At 38.5% G+C, this 19,099-nt stretch overlaps 1 protein-coding gene across 1 annotated transcript in view; it reads right to left on the reverse strand.

Annotated features, from left to right (window-relative positions):
* Positions 1 to 10,544: 10,544 nt before the first annotated feature.
* The window catches only part of ankef1a (ankyrin repeat and EF-hand domain containing 1a), a 56,435-nt gene continuing 47,880 nt past the window's right edge, over positions 10,545 to 19,099 (reverse strand). Inside the window, exon 9 of the mRNA XM_061885693.1 lies at positions 10,545 to 10,686. Within this exon, the coding sequence (XP_061741677.1) occupies positions 10,682 to 10,686 (5 nt within the window). The 3' untranslated portion in view covers positions 10,545 to 10,681. The remainder of the gene's footprint in view (positions 10,687 to 19,099) is intronic.

Genomic DNA, 19,099 nt, shown 5'->3' on the forward strand with positions numbered 1-19,099 from the left:
GATCCACTATGGACTGGACTCTTACTATTATGTAAGATCCACTATGGACTGGACTCTCACTATAATGTTGGATCCACTATGGACTGGACTCTCACTATTATGTTAGATCCACTATGGACTGGACTCTCACTATAATGTTAGATCCACTATGGACTGGACTCTCACACTATTATGTTAGATCCACTATGGACTGCACTCTCACTATTATGTTAGATCCACTATGGACTGGACTCTCACTATTAGATCCACTATGGACTGGACTCTCACTATTATGTTAGATCCACTATGGATCACTATATAACGTTAAATCCACTATGGACTGGACTCTCACTATTATGTTAGATCCACTATGGACTGGACTCTCACTATTATTATGTTGGATCCACTATGGACTGGACTCTCACAATATTTTGTTAGATTCACTATGGACTGGACTCTCACACTATTATGTTAGATCCACTATGGACTGGACTCTCACTATTTCGTTAGATCCACTATGGACTGGACTCTCACTATTATGTTGGATCCACTATGGACTGGACTCTCACTATTATGTTAGATCCACTATGGACTGGACTCTCACTATTATGTTAAATCCGCTATGGACAGGATTCTCACTATTATGTCAGATCCACTATGGACTGGACTCTCACTATTATGTTAAATCCACTATGGACTGGACTCTCACTATTATGTTAAATCCACTATGGACTGGACTCTCACTATTATGTTAAATCCACTATGGACTGGACTCTCACTATTATGTTAAATCCACTATGGACTGGACTCTCACTATTATGTTAAATCCACTATGGACTGGACTCTCACTATTATGTTAAATCCACTATGGACTGGACTCTCACTATTTTGTTAGATCCACTATGGGTTGGACTCTCACTATTATGTTAGATCCACTATGGACTGGACTCTCACTATTATGTTAGATCCACTATAGACTGGACTCCTACTATGTTAGATCCACTATGGACTGGACTCATTATGTTAGATCCACTATGGACTGCACCAATTTTGTCAAGAGGAGTGGTCAAAAATTCAACCAGAAGCTTGTGGATGGCGACCAAAAGCGCCTTATTGCAGTGAAACTTGCCAAGGAACATGTAAGCAAATATTAACATTGCTGTATGTATACTTTTTACCCAGCAGATTTGCTCACATTTTTAATAGACCCATAAAAAATTCATAAAAGAACCAAACTTCATGAATGTTTTTTTTAATGTGACCACCAAGTATGTTCTCCAATCACTATCACACACAAATAAGAGTTGAAGCAATGACTGGAAACTCAAGACAGCCTTGACATTATGTTCTTTACAAGTGTATGTAAACTTTTGACCACGACTGTATGCATATATATCTAAATACACACACACATACACACACACACACACACACACAAAAAGAGTACTAACCGACACGTACAGTGTGCAAGTTGTGCAAGGAAAGAAGATGTTTTGGTGTTTGTGGAGGAAGCAACAGAAGTCTTGAGTGACTCAGCAACTAAAATCTTCTTGAAAATATCAGGTATGAGTCATGAAAACCACGTGACGTGTATTTGTGGTCACGGTTTGGATTTTAGCAGGTGTCACACGGCAACGACATAAGAAATACTGTTTAATACATCAAACTTCTTCACAAGGGAAAAAATTATCAATCATTTCAGGTGAAATTGATCAACTGTACTTAATAAAAAGAACACACAAAATAAAATGGAAAAATTATTAATTTGTTGTTGCTGTTAATAATAATGTTAATATTATTATTATCATTAAAGGCCTACTGAAATTAGATTTTCTTATTTAAACGGGGATAGCAGGTCCATTCTATGTGTCATACTTGATAATTTTGCGATATTGCCATATTTTTGCTGGAAAGATTTAGTAGAGAACATCCACGATAAAGTTTGCAACTTTTGGTCGCTAATAGAAAAGCCTTGCCTTTATTGGAAGTCGCAGACGATGACGTCACAAGTGTGGGGGCTTCTCACATATTCACATTGTTTATAATGGGAGCCACCAGCAGTAAGAGCAATTCGGACCGAGAAAGCGACAATTTCCCCATTAATTTGAGCGAGGATGAAAGATACGTGAATTAGGATATTGATATTAAAGGACTAGAAAAAAACACAAAAAAAGCGACTTTTGGTCGCTAGTAAAAAAAGCCTTGCCTTTACCGGAAGTAGCAGACGATGTGCGCATCACGTCACAGGTGTGAGGGCTCACATTGTTTATAATCATAGCCTCTAGCAGCAAGAGCTATTCGGACCGAGAAAGCGACAATTTCCCCATTAATTTGAGCAAGCATGAAAGATTTGTGGATGAGGAAAGTTAGTGAGGCACTAAAAAAAAAAAAAAAGCGACGGCTCCGGGCGACGGCAGTGTGAGCATCTCAGATGTAATTAGACACATTTACTAGGATAATTCTGGAAGATCCCTTATCTGCTTATTCTTTTAATAGTGTTTTAGTGAGATTTTTAAAGATTGTAAAGACATACCGCGAGGTCGAATAGCTGCGGTGAACACACAGTGTCTCGCAGAGAAGCGGAGGAACCAAGCTCACAGCTGCTGCAGGACAACGAATAATCCACGGTTGTCTTCGGTAAGATATATATATCACAATTTCCCCATCCAAAAACATGCTGGTTGACGTAGAGAAAACATGTTCGTCCGACCGCTATGTGTGAAGTGAAGTGAATTATATTTATATAGCGCTTTTTCTCTGACTCAAAGCGCTTTACATAGTGAAACCCAATATCTAAGTTACATTCACACCAGTGTGGGTGGCACTGGGAGCAGGTGGGTAAAGTGTCTTGCCCAAGGACAAAACGGCAGTGACTAGGTTGGCAGAAGCGGGAATCGAACCTGCAACCCTCAAGTTGCTGGCACGGCCACTCTACCAACCGAGCTAAACCGCCCCATGTGGGTTTCAGTAGGACTTTAACAGGAACGTCCTGATACAACTTTGCCCTTACAGTTACGACTTGAGTCAAATAGAAGAACTGCTGTGTTTATTGGAGCACATTTGAATGTTAAATGTCTGTCAGCTTTGTACTAGTGAACACGCTGCTTGTATCGCACATGATATCACAAGCAAGCACTCTGCTTGCATGGCATGTATCAAATACACATAAGCACTCTGCTTGCGTTGCACATGATATTGATTGATACTTTTATTAGTAGATTGCACAGTACAGTACATATTCTGTACAATTGATCACTAAATGGTAACACCCCAATAAGTTTTTCAATTTATTCAAGTCGGGGTCCACCTTAATCAGTTCTTATCACACACGTAAGTACTCTGCATCGCACATGATATCACAAGCAAGTAAGGACTTTACATGTATTGCACATGATATCACAAACAAGTAAGCAACTCTGTATTGCACATGATATCACACACCTAAACATGCTGCAGGACTGCTTGTACCGCATATGATATACGTACCCACGCTGCTTGTATCGCACATGATATCACACAAGTAAATATGCTGCTTGTATCACACAAGTAAAAATGCTGGAGGACTGCTTGTATCGCACATGATCTCAAACATATGTAAACATGCTGCAGGTCTGCTAGTATCGTACAAACAAAATCACTTTGCTTGTATCGCAAATGATATCACACACATGCACTCTGCTTGCATCACCCATGATATCAAACCACTGCTTGTATGTAAACATTCTGCAGGATGGCTTCTATTGCACATGATATCACGCACAAGTAAACACGCTGCTTGTATCGCACATGGTATCCCAAAAGTAAGCACCCTGCTTGTATCGCATATGATATCACAAACAAGTAAGCACTCTCAATTGCACATGATATCACACGTAAACATGCTGCAGGACTTCTTGTATTCCACATGATATCCATACACAGGCTGCTTGTATCGCACATGATATAACACAAGTACGTTACTGCAGGACTGCTTGTATCGCACATGATATCACAGAAGTAAACACGCTGCTTGTATCGCACATTATATCACAAACAAGTAAGCAACTCTGTATTGCACATGATATCACACACCTAAACATGCTGTAGGACTGCTTGAACCGCACATGATATAGGTACCCATGCTGCTTGTATCGCACATGATATCACACAAGTAAACACGCTGCTTGTATCACAAGTAAAAATGCTGGAGGACTGCTTGTATCGCACATGATCTCAAACATAAGTAAACATGCTGCAGGTCTGCTAGTATCGCACAAACGTAAGCACTTTGCCTGTATCACAAATGATATCACACACATGCACTCTGCTTGTATCACCCATGATATCACACCACTGCTTGTATGTAAACATTCTGCAGGATGGCTTCTATCGCACATGATATCACGCACAGGTAAACACGCTGCTTGTATCACACATGGTATCCCAAAAGTAAGCACCCTGCTTGTATCGCATATGATATCACAAAAAAGTAAGCAACTCTGTATTGCACCTGATATCACACACCTAAACATGCTGCAGGACTGCTTTTACCGCACATACGTACCCACGCTGCTTGTATCGCACATGATATCACACAAGTAAATATGCTGAAGGACTGCTTGTATCGCACATGATATCACACAAGCAAACACGCTGCTTGTATCGCACAAATAAAAATGCTGGAGGACTACTTGTATCGCACATGATCTCAAACATATGTAAACATGCTGCAGGTCTGCTAGTATCGCACAAACAAAATCACTTTGCTTGTATCGCAAATGATATCACACACATGCACTCTGCTTGCATCACCCATGATATCAAACCACTGCTTGTATGTAAACATTCTGCAGGATGGCTTCTATCGCACATGATATCACGCACAAGTAAACACGCTGCTTGTATCGCACATGGTATCCCAAAAGTAAGCACCCTGCTTGTATCGCATATGATATCATAAAAAAGTAAGCAACTCTGTATTGCACATGATGTCACACACCTAAACATGCTGCAGGACTGCTTGTACCGCACATACGTACCCACGCTGCTTGTATCGCACATGATATCACACAAGTAAATATGCTGAACGACTGCTTGTATCGCACATGATATCACACAAGCAAACACGCTGCTTGTATCACACAAGTAAAAATGCTGGAGTACTACTTATATCGCACATGATCTCAAACATACGTGAACATGCTGCAGGTCTGCTAGTATCGCACATACGTAATTGCTTTGCTTGTATCGCAAATATCGCACACATGCACTCTGCTTGTATCACTCATGATATCACACCACTGCTTGTATGTAAACATTCTGCAGAATGGCTTCTATCGCACATGATATCACGCACAAGTAAACACGCTGCTTGTGTCGCACATGGTATCCCAAAAGTAAGCACCCTGCTTGTATCGCATATGATATCACAAAAAAGTATGCACTCTGTATTGCACATGATATCACACACGTAAACATGCTGCAGGACTTCTTGTATTCCACATGATATCCATACACACGCTGCTTGTATCGCACATGATATAACACAAGTACGTTACTGCAGGACTGCTTGTATCGCACATGATATCACAGAAGTAAACACGCTGCTTGTATCGCACATTATATCACACACAAGTAAGCACTCTGCTTGTATCACACAAGTAAAAATGCTGTAGGACTGCTTGTATCGCACAAGATATCACACAAGTAAACATGCGGCAGGTCTGCTAGTATCGCACATGATATCGCACAAACGTAAGCACTTTGCATCGCAAATGATATCACACCACTGCTTGTATGTAAGCATTCTGCAGGATGGATTCTATCACCCATCATGATATCACGCACAAGTAAACACGCTGCTTGTATCGCACATGGTATCCCAAAAGTAAGCACCCTGCTTGTATCGCATATGATATCACAAACAAGTAAGCACTCTGTATTGCACATGATATCACACACGTAAACATGCTGCAGGACTTCTTGTATTCCACATGATATCCATACACACGCTGCTTGTATCGCACATGATATAACAAGTCGAATGCTGCAGGACTGCTTGTATCGCACATGACATCACACACAAGTAAGCACTCTGCTTGTATCACACAAGCAAAAATGCTGTAGGACTGCTTGTATCGCACAAGATATCACACACAAGTAAACATGCTGCAGGTCTGCTAGTATCCCACATGATATCGCAAACAAGTAAGCACTTTGCTTGTATCGCAAATGATATCACACACATGCACTCTACTTGCATGATATCACACCACTGCTTGTATTGCACATATATCACACATATGTAAACATTCTGCAGGATGGCTTCTATCGCACATGATATCACACACAAGTAAACACGCTGCTTGTATTGCACATGATATCTCAAAAGTAACCACTCTGCTTGTATCGCACATGATATCTCACACACACAAGTAAGCACTTTTCTTGTATCGCACATGATATCACAAACAAGTAAGCATTCTGCTTGTATCGCACATGATCTCACACAAGTAAGCACTCCGGTTGTATCGGACATGATATAACGAGTAAGTACTCTGGTTGTATTGCACATCACACACACACACATACAAGTAAACACTCTGTATCACACATTTATCACACAAGTAAACATGCTGCAGAACTGCTTGTATCGCACATGGTATCACACAAGTAAACACGCTGCTTGAATCGCACATCATATCACACATATGCACTCTGTACCACACACACAAGTAAGCACTGCTTGTATCGCACATATCACAAACAAGTAAGGACTCTGCTTGTATCGCACATGATATTACACACAAGAAATCACACAAGAAATCACTCTGCTTATAATATCGCACGATATAACACAAGTAAGCCCTCCGCTTGTATCGCACATAATATCACAGACCAGTCCGCACTCTTCTTGTATCGCACATGATATCACACACACACACAAAGTAAACACTCTGTATCGCACATTTATCACACGAATAAACATGCTGCAGGACTGCTTGTATCGCACATGGTATCACACAAGTAAACACGCTGCTTGAATCGCACATCATATCACACACATGCACTCTGTACCACGCACACAAGTAAGCACTGCTTGTATCGCACATATCACAAGTAAGCACTGCTTGTATCGCACATATCACAAGTAAGCACTGCTTGTATCGCACATATCACAAGTAAGCACTCTGTATCGCACATACATCACACAAGTAAGCACTCTGTATCGCACATACATCACACAAGTAAGCACTCTGTATCGCACATACATCACAAAAGTAAGCACTCTGTATCGCACATACATCACAAAAGTAAGCACTCTGTATCGCACATACATCACAAAAGTAAGCACTCTGTATCGCACATACATCACAAAAGTAAGCACTCTGTATCGCACATACATCACAAAAGTAAACACTCTGTATCGCACATACATCACAAAAGTAAACACTCTGTATCGCACATACATCACAAAAGTAAACACTCTGTATCGCACATACATCACAAAAGTAAACACTCTGTATCGCACATACATCACAAAAGTAAACACTCTGTATCGCACATACATCACAAAAGTAAACACTCTGTATCGCACATACATCACAAAAGTAAACACTCTGTATCGCACATACATCACAAAAGTAAACACTCTGTATCGCACATACATCACAAAAGTAAACACTCTGTATCGCACATACATCACAAAAGTAAGCACTCTGTATCGCACATACATCACAAAAGTAAGCACTCTGTATCGCACATACATCACAAAAGTAAGCACTCTGTATCGCACATACATCACAAAAGTAAGCACTCTGTATCGCACATACATCACAAAAGTAAGCACTCTGTATCGCACATACATCACAAAAGTAAGCACTCTGTATCGCACATACATCACAAAAGTAAGCACTCTGTATCGCACATACATCACAAAAGTAAGCACTCTGTATCGCACATACATCACAAAAGTAAGCACTCTGTATCGCACATACATCACAAAAGTAAGCACTCTGTATCGCACATACATCACAAAAGTAAGCACTCTGTATCGCACATACATCACAAAAGTAAGCACTCTGTATCGCACATACATCACAAAAGTAAGCACTCTGTATCGCACATACATCACAAAAGTAAGCACTCTGTATCGCACATACATCACAAAAGTAAGCACTCTGTATCGCACATACATCACAAAAGTAAGCACTCTGTATCGCACATACATCACAAAAGTAAGCACTCTGTATCGCACATACATCACAAAAGTAAGCACTCTGTATCGCACATACATCACAAAAGTAAGCACTCTGTATCGCACATACATCACAAAAGTAAGCACTCTGTATCGCACATACATCACAAAAGTAAGCACTCTGTATCGCACATACATCACAAAAGTAAGCACTCTGTATCGCACATACATCACAAAAGTAAGCACTCTGTATCGCACATACATCACAAAAGTAAGCACTCTGTATCGCACATACATCACAAAAGTAAGCACTCTGTATCGCACATACATCACAAAAGTAAGCACTCTGTATCGCACATACATCACAAAAGTAAGCACTCTGTATCGCACATACATCACAAAAGTAAGCACTCTGTATCGCACATACATCACAAAAGTAAGCACTCTGTATCGCACATACATCACAAAAGTAAGCACTCTGTATCGCACATACATCACAAAAGTAAGCACTCTGTATCGCACATACATCACAAAAGTAAGCACTCTGTATCGCACATACATCACAAAAGTAAGCACTCTGTATCGCACATACATCACAAAAGTAAGCACTCTGTATCGCACATACATCACAAAAGTAAGCACTCTGTATCGCACATACATCACAAAAGTAAGCACTCTGTATCGCACATACATCACAAAAGTAAGCACTCTGTATCGCACATACATCACAAAAGTAAGCACTCTGTATCGCACATACATCACAAAAGTAAGCACTCTGTATCGCACATACATCACAAAAGTAAGCACTCTGTATCGCACATACATCACAAAAGTAAGCACTCTGTATCGCACATACATCACAAAAGTAAGCACTCTGTATCGCACATACATCACAAAAGTAAGCACTCTGTATCGCACATACATCACAAAAGTAAGCACTCTGTATCGCACATACATCACAAAAGTAAGCACTCTGTATCGCACATACATCACAAAAGTAAGCACTCTGTATCGCACATACATCACAAAAGTAAGCACTCTGTATCGCACATACATCACAAAAGTAAGCACTCTGTATCGCACATACATCACAAAAGTAAGCACTCTGTATCGCACATACATCACAAAAGTAAGCACTCTGTATCGCACATACATCACAAAAGTAAGCACTCTGTATCGCACATACATCACAAAAGTAAGCACTCTGTATCGCACATACATCACAAAAGTAAGCACTCTGTATCGCACATACATCACAAAAGTAAGCACTCTGTATCGCACATACATCACAAAAGTAAACACTCTGTATCGCACATACATCACAAAAGTAAACACTCTATCGCACATACATCACAAAAGTAAACACTCTGTATCGCACATACATCACAAAAGTAAACACTCTGTATCGCACATACATCACAAAAGTAAACACTCTGTATCGCACATACATCACAAAAGTAAACACTCTGTATCGCACATACATCACAAAAGTAAACACTCTGTATCGCACATATATCACAAAAGTAAACACTCTGTATCGCACATATATCACAAAAGTGAACACTCTGTATCGCACATATATCACAAAAGTAAACACTCTGTATCGCACATATATCACAAAAGTAAACACACGGTATCGCACATATAAACACAAAAGTAAACACTCTGCTTGTATTGGGGCGGTTTAGGTCGGTTGGTAGAGTGGCCGTGCCAGCAACTTGAGGGTTGGAGGTTCGATTCCCGCTTCCGCCATCCTAGTCACTGCCGTTGTGTCCTTGGGCAAGACACTTTACCCACCTGCTCCCAGTGTCACCCACACTGGTTTGAATGTAACTTAGATATTGGGTTTCACTATGTAAAGCGCTTTGAGTCACTAGAGAAAAAGCGCTATATAAAATATAATTCACAATTCACTTCACTATTGCACATGATATCACACACAAGTAAATACTCCAGGACTGCTTGTATCGCATCTAACATCACACATTTATATATACACAATACACACATTGTAAATATTCCATTTTGTTATGTTGTGTTCAATGTGGTCTTGTAAAGTGTGCTATTAGTGGGAAATGTGACTCGCCTAAATACAAATCTGAGTTTAAAGACAACAAATAAAACATATCGGACATAAAAACACTGACTCGGTAAGTGGTGCATCCTAAAAAATGGAAACAAGGTGGGTGTATTACACAGAACACCTTCAAGAACACTAAAAAAAACAACAACATTGAAGGTATCACTGAATGGGCCCACACACCAATACTCCTTCAGGTATTCCTTAGCAATGGCCCCAGACACAAGTCTTACTAAAAGTTGGAGTACAATTTAATTTAACGGCACGTTTCGGAGCTTACCTGCCTGCGAACGACGTCCGCTCAGACCTGCTCCAAACACCGATCACTCGCACTCGGTTCCTCCCGTCGGACCAGCCAGGTGTTTTCAATGAGCCGTCATCCGCATCCACCAATCAGGACAGGGAAGGTGCACGCCCACATGTCACGTGACACATGCACCTGTCAATCATCCTGAATACAAGGAGGATGATCGACAAGTCTTAAAAGCAAACACTAGGCATCATGTAAATGGTAAATAAAAACAGAATACAATGATTTGCAAGTCCTTTTCAACTTATATTCAACTGAATGGACTGCAAAGACAAGATAGTTAATGTTCCAACTGAGAAACTTTTTTTTTTTTTTTTGCAAATAATTATTAACTTGTAATTTTATGGCAGCAAAACACTGCAAAAAAGTAGGCACATGGTGCATTTTCACCACTGTGTTACATGGCCTTTCCTTTAAACCAGTGGTCCCCAACCTTTTTGTATCCGCGGACCTGGTCAACGCTTAATAATTTGTCCCGCGGCCCGGGGGGTGGGGAGTGTGTGTGTGTGTGTGTGTGTGTTAGGTCCTTTTTTTCTTTCTTCTTTGTCATGAAAAAGGGATATTTTTGTCATGAAAAAGGGATGTTTTTGTGGTTGGTGCACTAATTGTAAGTGTATATTGTGTATGCTGATTTAATAAAAAAATTTTGAAAAAAATGTTTTTTTGTTGTTTTTAATAAAAAATGTTTCTGCGGCCCGGTGGTTGGGGACCACTGCTTTAAACAACACTCAGTAAATTTTTGAAGCTTTTCAGGTGGAATTCTTTCCCATTCTTGCTTGATCCATCCATCCATCCATTTTCTACCGCTTGTTCCCTTTTTTGGGGTCGCGGGGGGCACTGGCGCCTATCTCAGCTACAATCGGGCGGAAGGCAGGGTACACCCTGGACAAGTCGCCACCTCATCGCAGGGCCAACATAGATAGACAGACAACATTCACACACTAGGGCCAATTTAGTGTTGCCAATCAACCTATCCCCAGGTGCATGTTTTTGGAGGTGGGAGGAAGGCGGAGTACCTGGAGGGAACCCACGCATTCACGGGAAGAACATGCAAACTCCACACAGAAAGATCCCGAGCCTGGATTTGAACCCAGGACTGCAGGACCTTCGTATTGTGAGGCAGACGCACTAACCCCTCTGCCACCGTGAAGCCCTTCTTGCTTGATGTAAAGCTTAAATTGTTCAACATTCCGGGGTCGCCGTTGTGGTATTTTACGCTTCATAAATTTTCAATGGGAGACAGCTCTGGTCTACAGGCAGGCCAGTCTAGTACCTGCACTCTTTTGCTACAAAGCCGCGCTGTTGTAACACGTGGCTTGGCGTTGTCTTGCTGAAATAAGCAGGGGCGTCCATGGGATGACAAGATATGTTGCTCCAAAACCTTTCAGCATTAATGGTGCCTTCACAGATGTGTAAGTTACCCATGCCTTGGGCACTAATACACCCCCATAACATCACAGATGCTGGCTTTTGAACTTTGCGCTTATAACATTCCGGATGGTTCTTTTCCTCTTTGGTCCGGAGGACACCACATTCACAGTTTCCAACAATTTGAAATGTGGACTCATCAGACCACAGAACACTTTTCCACTTTGCATCAGTCCATCTTAGATGAGATCGGGCCCAGCAAAGCCGGCGGCGTTTCTGGGTGTTGTTGATAAATGGCTTTCGCTTTGCATAGTAGAGATTTAACTTGCACTTACAGATGTAGCAACCAACTTTAGTTACAGACAGTGGTTTTCTGAAGTGATCCCGAGCCCATGTGGTGATATCCTTTACACACTGATGTCGCTTTTTGATGCAGTACCACCTGAGGGATCGAAGGTCACAGGCATTCAATGTTATGTGCAGTGATTTCTCCGGATTCTCTAAACCTTTTGATGATATTATAGACTTTAGATGGTGAAATCCCTAAATTCCTTGCAATAGCTTGTTGAGAAAAGTTGTTCTAGATCACTGTTATAGATGAGAGTTATAGATCACTATTATAGATGACAATTACAGATCACTTTTATAGATCAGTTATACATCACAGTTATAGATCACTGTTATAGATGAGAGTTATAGATCACTGTTGTAGAAGACAATTATAGATCACAGTTATAGGTCACTGTTGTAGATGACAATTATAGATCATAATAATAAATCACAGCTATAGATCACAGTTATAGATGAGAGTTATAGGTCACTGTTGTGGACAACAATTATAGATCACTGTTATAGATCACTGTTGTAGATGACAATTATAGATCACAGTTATAGGTCACTTTTATAGATGACAGTTATAGATCACTGTTGTAGACGACAATTATGGATCACTTTTATAGATCATAATAATAGATCACAGCTATAGATCACTGTTGTAGATGACAATTATAGATCACAATTATAGGTCACTGTTATAGATGACAATTCAATCAATCAATCAATGTTTACTTATATAGCCCTAAATCACTAGTGTCTCAAAGGGCTTATATATTTTAGATTATAGATTATATTATATATATATATATATATTATAATTATAGATCACTGTTGTAGATGACAATTACAGATCACTTTTATAGATCAGTTATAGATCACAGTTATAGATCACTGTTATAGATGGCAATTATAGATCACAGTTATAGGTCACTGTTGTAGACGACAGTTATAGATCATAATAATAGATCACAGTTATAGTTGAGAGTTATAGGTCACTGTTGTAGATGACAGTTATAGATAAGTTATAGTTCATAATAGTAGATCACAGCTATAGATCGCAGTTATAGATGAGAGTTATAGGTCACTGTTGTAGACGACAATTATAAATCATAATAATAGATCACAGCTATAGATCACAGTATAGATGAGAGTTATAGGTCACTGTTGTAGATGACAATTATAGATCACTGTTATAGATGAGAGTTATGGATCACTGTTGTAGATGACAATTATAGATCACAGTTATAGGTCACTGTTGTAGATGACAATTATAGATCATAATAATAGATCACAGTTATAGTTGAGAGTTATAGATCACTATTGTAGATGACAATTATAGATCACTTTTATAGATCAGTTATAGATGAGTTATAGTTCACTGTTGTAGACAACAATTATAGATCACTTTTATAGATCAGTTATAGATCATAATACTAGATCACAGTTATAGATGAGAATTATAGATCACTGTTGTAGATGACAATTACAGATCACTTTTATAGATCAGTTATATATCACAGTTATAGATCACTGTTTTAGATGAGAGTTATAGATCACTATTATAGATGACAATTACAGATCACTTTTATAGATCAGTTATAGATCACCGTTATAGATCACTGTTATGGATGAGAGTTATAGATCACTGTTGTAGATGATAATTATAGATCACAGTTATAGATCACTGTTGTAGATGACAATTATAGATCATAATAAATCACAGCTATAGATCACAGTTATAGATGAGAGTTATAGGTCACTGTTGTAGACAACAATTATAGATCACTGTTATAGATCACTGTTGTAGATGACAATTATAGATCACAGTTATAGGTCACTTTTATAGATGACAGTTATAGATCACTGTTGTAGACGACAATTATGGATCACTTTTATAGATCATAATAATAGATCACAGCTATAGATCACTGTTGTAGATGACAATTATAGATCACAATTATAGGTCACTGTTATAGATGACAATTATAGAGCACTGTTGTAGATGACAATTACAGATCACTTTTATAGATCAGTTATAGATCACAGTTATAGATCACTGTTATAGATGGCAATTATAGATCACAGTTATAGGTCACTGTTGTAGACGACAGTTATAGATCACTGTTGTAGATGACACTTATAGATCATAATAATAGATCACAGTTATAGTTGAGAGTTGTAGGTCACTGTTGTAGATGACAGTTATGGATCACTTTTATAGATCAGTTATAGTTCATAATAATAGATCACAGCTATAGATCGCAGTTATAGATGAGAGTTATAGGTCACTGTTGTAGACGACAATTATAAATCATAATAATAGATCACAGCTATAGATCACAGTATAGATGAGAGTTATAGGTCACTGTTGTAGATGACAATTATAGATCACAGTTATAGGTCACTGTTGTAGATGACAATTATAGATCATAATAATAGATCACAGTTATATTTGAGAGTTATAGATCACTGTTGTAGATGGCAATTATAGATCACTTTTATAGATCAGTTATAGATGAGTTATAGTTCACTGTTGTAGACAACAATTATAGATCACTTTTATAGATCAGTTATAGATCATAATAATAGATCACAGTTATAGATGAGAGTTATAGGTCACAGTTGTAGATGACAACTATAGATCATAATAATAGATCACAGCTATAGATCACAGTTATAGATGAGAGTTATAGGTCACTGTTTTAGACGACAATTATAGATCACTGTTAAAGATCACAATGTTATAGATCAACATGTTGTCCGTCAAAACTATTCTTGTGTCACACTCCTGACACAAAACATCATCAGATTTGTATCACATCACCCCGCTTTTAAATGTGTGTGTGTGTGTGTGTGTGTGTGTGTGTGTACACGTTTCACCCCTGCAGATTGAAAAGCTAGACCAGCTCCCAGTGTCTCACACCTGCCTGTTGCTATGGAAACTGGGGATCCTCCGTGCGTCACCTGTGCCCATGTTTGGTCTTTTTCCTGTTTCTGTCCCTCTCCCTGCTCCTGATTCAATGTGTGTGTGTGTGTGTGTGTGTGTGTGTGTGTGTGTGTGTGTGTGTGTGTGTGTGTGTGTGTGTGTGTGTGTGTGTGTGTTTGTGTGTGTTTGTCCCAGTCAAGAGCAATAAACCTACATATACACACACTGTGCTGACCAAAGGGAATTCATAAAAATGAAAGTGACATATTTTCCAGTAACATGAAGATCATTTATTATTCACGTCTTAAATTAATCCCTCCCTAAATCCAGCTTTATAATTGAAAGGTGAATAGCGCATAATGTCTTAGACTAGGGGTCACCAACGCGGTGTCCGCGGGCACCAGGTCGCCCGTAAGGACCAGATGAGTCGCCCGCTGGCCTGTTCTAAAAATAGCTCAAACAGCAGCACTTACCAGTGAGCTGCCTCTATTTTTAAAATTGTATTTATTTACTAGCAAGCTGGTCTCGCTTTGCTCAACATTTTTAATTCTAAGAGAGACAAAACTCAAATAGAATTGGAAAATCCAAGAAAATATTTTAAAGACTTGGTCTTCACTTGTTTAAATAAATTCTTTTTTTTTTTTTACTTTGCTTCGTAAAACTTTCAGAAAGACAATTTTAGAGAAAAAATACAACCTAAAAAATGATTTTAGGATTTTTAAACACATATACCTTTTTACCTTTTAAATTCCTTCCTCTTCTTTCCTGACAATTTAAATCAGTTTTCAAGTAAATTGATTTTTTTATTGTAAAGAATAATAAATAAATTTTAATTCAATTCTTCATTTTAGCTTCTGTTTTTTCAAAGAAGAATATTTGTGAAATATTTTTTTAAACCTATTATGATTAAAATTCAAAAAAAATATTCTGGCAAACCTAGAAAATCTTTAGAATCAAATTTAAATCTTATTTCAAAGTCTTTTGAATTTCTTTTAAAATTTTTGTTCTGGAAAATCTCGAAGAAAATAATGATTTGTCTTTTTTAGATATATAGCTTGGTCCAATGTGTTAAATATTCAAACAAAGTGCAGATTGGATTTTAACCTATTCAAAACATGTCATAAAAAATTCTAAAATTAATCTTAACCAGGAAAAATTACAAATGATGTTCCATAAAAATTTTTTTTAATTTTTTCAAAAAGATTCAAATGAGTTTTTCTCTTCTTTTTTTCGGTTGAATTTTGAATTATAAAGAGTCGAAATTGAAAATAATCCATGTCTTAAAATGTAATTTTCTTTTTTTTTTGTTTTCTCCTCTTTTAAACCGTTCAATTAAGTGTTTTTTCATCATTTATTCTCTACAAAAAACCTTCCGTAGAAGGAAAAAAAATGTACGACGGATGAGGTGGTTCGGGCATCTGGTCAGGATGCCACCCGAACGCCTCCCTAGGAAGGTTTTTAGAGCACGTCCAACCGGTAGGAGGCCACGGGGAAAACCCAGGACACGTTGGGAAGACTATGTATTGGAACGGTTCGGGATCTCCCGGGAAAAGCTAGACGAAGTGGCTGGGGAGAGGGAAGTCTGGGCTTCCCTGCTTAGGCTGCTGCCCCCGCGACCCGACCTCGGATAAGCGGAAGAAGATGGATGGATGGATGGATATATTTTTTTTCAAACCAGTTTCATGAGTTGTTTCTTTTGCACAATACTTGATAAGTATTTTATTTTTGTAATCAGCCTGACCTAAGCCTTGATAATAATCATTGGGATGAACACATGCTTTAATGTCATTTGACAAGCTTTATACTGTAAGTAGGTTGGATATCATTATTGACTATTATTCAAAACAAGAGCATGACTACTAAGTCAGTGTTAATATTGAAGTGGGACCCGGTACCCCCTGTAGTGGAAAACTTAGGCCTCGACGTCCAAAAGGTTAAGAACCCCTGCATCCTCATAGTGGACTATTTGTAAAGAGTGCCAAAGGAGATCGAAGTAGGACACCTCTTGGATGAGTGTGGAGAGATTGTTTAGAATTTTCCCCATCATGCATTGCATGGAGTTTAAATGGGTGTTATTTTAAAATTATGTGTTGTGGTTGATTGGCAACACTAAATGGTCCCTAGTGTTTGAATGTGAGTGTGAATGTTGTCTGTCTATCTGTGTTGGCCCTGCGATGAGGTGGCGACTTGTCCAGGGTGTACCCCGCCTTCCGCCCGATTGTAGCTGAGATAGGCGCCAGCGCCCCCCGTGACCCCAAAAGGGAATAAGCGGTAGGAAATGGATGGATAGATGTTGTGCTTGGACATTTTTTATAACATCCGCAAAGTTCGGTGAGCAGGTTGTATTACGTGCGACTATGTGTGTTGGTTTATTTGCGCCATGAGCGGGAAAGGTTGTTTGGATTGGCTCAACATAAAAATGCATGCATCCATCCATTTTCTACCGCTTATTCCCTTTGGGATGGCGGGGGGCGCTGGTGCCTATATCAGTTACAATCGGGCGGAAGGCGGAGTACACCCTGGACAAGTCGCCACCTCATCGCAGACATAAAAATGCAATTCATGGTCATTACCTGAATGACTCACCTTGTCCACAAGATGGCAGCAGAGTTGCAGCAATTAGAATGCAGGATTCCTTCTTAAACTTGCAGCCGCACTTGGCCCGCCGGCTGTAGTTTGGACACCCCTGGGCTCGAGCGCCAGATTCTGACCAATCATTTGGACCAGCTTTGGCAACGAAGGCTAGAAACGTCTGCAAGGTAAACGTAAAAAAGACAGCACGGCAAAGACATTTGGGTCTGTCGGCGCCAGAGCAGGAAGTACCGCACGTAAAGGACTGACTGATCCTGCAGTAAAACCATGACAAGCAAAAAGCTGCAGGCCATGCAGTATCTCCCAATTTAGCAGTTAGTGACCTCCCCCGCCATGACGGTCCAACATTACCCTGCAGGTTTTCCTCTTGTCTGTGTGAGAACATCACAAAGTCTACTCTTAGCTTCTTATGACTTTATGAACCTACCTTGTTTGCATTCAGTCTAAGCTACGACCCACAGGGATTCAACGTTGGATTTTGGTCAATTTGGTTGAGGTTGAAAAATCAATGTTGATTCAATGTTTAACAACCATTGATTCTGTTTAACATTGTTAAAATCAATGTTGCATTGATTATGATATTTCAATGTTGAAATGCCCTCCATGGAATTGACATTGTCAGAATTTGTCAGGAATTCAACATTATTTCGATATTGCTCAATATTGATTATTAATAAGATTTTTAATAATAATAGTATTGTTGTCAAAATATTAATAATAATCCTGATTATTGTTGACAAAGGATTGTTAACAACTATATTGTTTTTAAAAGACTGTTAATAAAAATATTAATTATTATAGACAAAAGATTGATAATTACAATATTTATTATTGTTTTCAAAAGAATGCTATTAACAATATTGATTAATGTTGTCAAAAGATTGTTAATAACAATATTGATTATTGTTGTGAAGATTGTTAATAACAATATTGATTGATTATTGTTGTCAAAAGATTGTTGATAACAATAATGATTATTGTTGACAAAGGATTGTTAACAACAATATTGTTTTTAAAAGCTTGTTGATAACAATATTGATCATTATGGACAAAAGATTGACAATTACAATATTTATTATTGTTTTCATAAGAATGCTAATAACAATATTGATTAATGTTGTCAAAAGATTGTTACCAACAATATTATTGTTTTCAAAATATTGTCAATAACACTATTGATTATTGTTGTCCAAAGATTGTTAATAACAATAATGATTATTGTTGACAAAGGACTGTTAACAACAATATTGTTTTCAAAAGATTGTTAATAACAATATTGATTATTATAGACAAAAGATTGATAATTGCAATATTTATTGTGGTCAAAAGATT

The sequence above is a fragment of the Nerophis ophidion genome, linkage group LG24 (genome assembly GCF_033978795.1).
Source record: "Nerophis ophidion isolate RoL-2023_Sa linkage group LG24, RoL_Noph_v1.0, whole genome shotgun sequence".
NCBI lineage: Eukaryota > Metazoa > Chordata > Actinopteri > Syngnathiformes > Syngnathidae > Nerophis > Nerophis ophidion.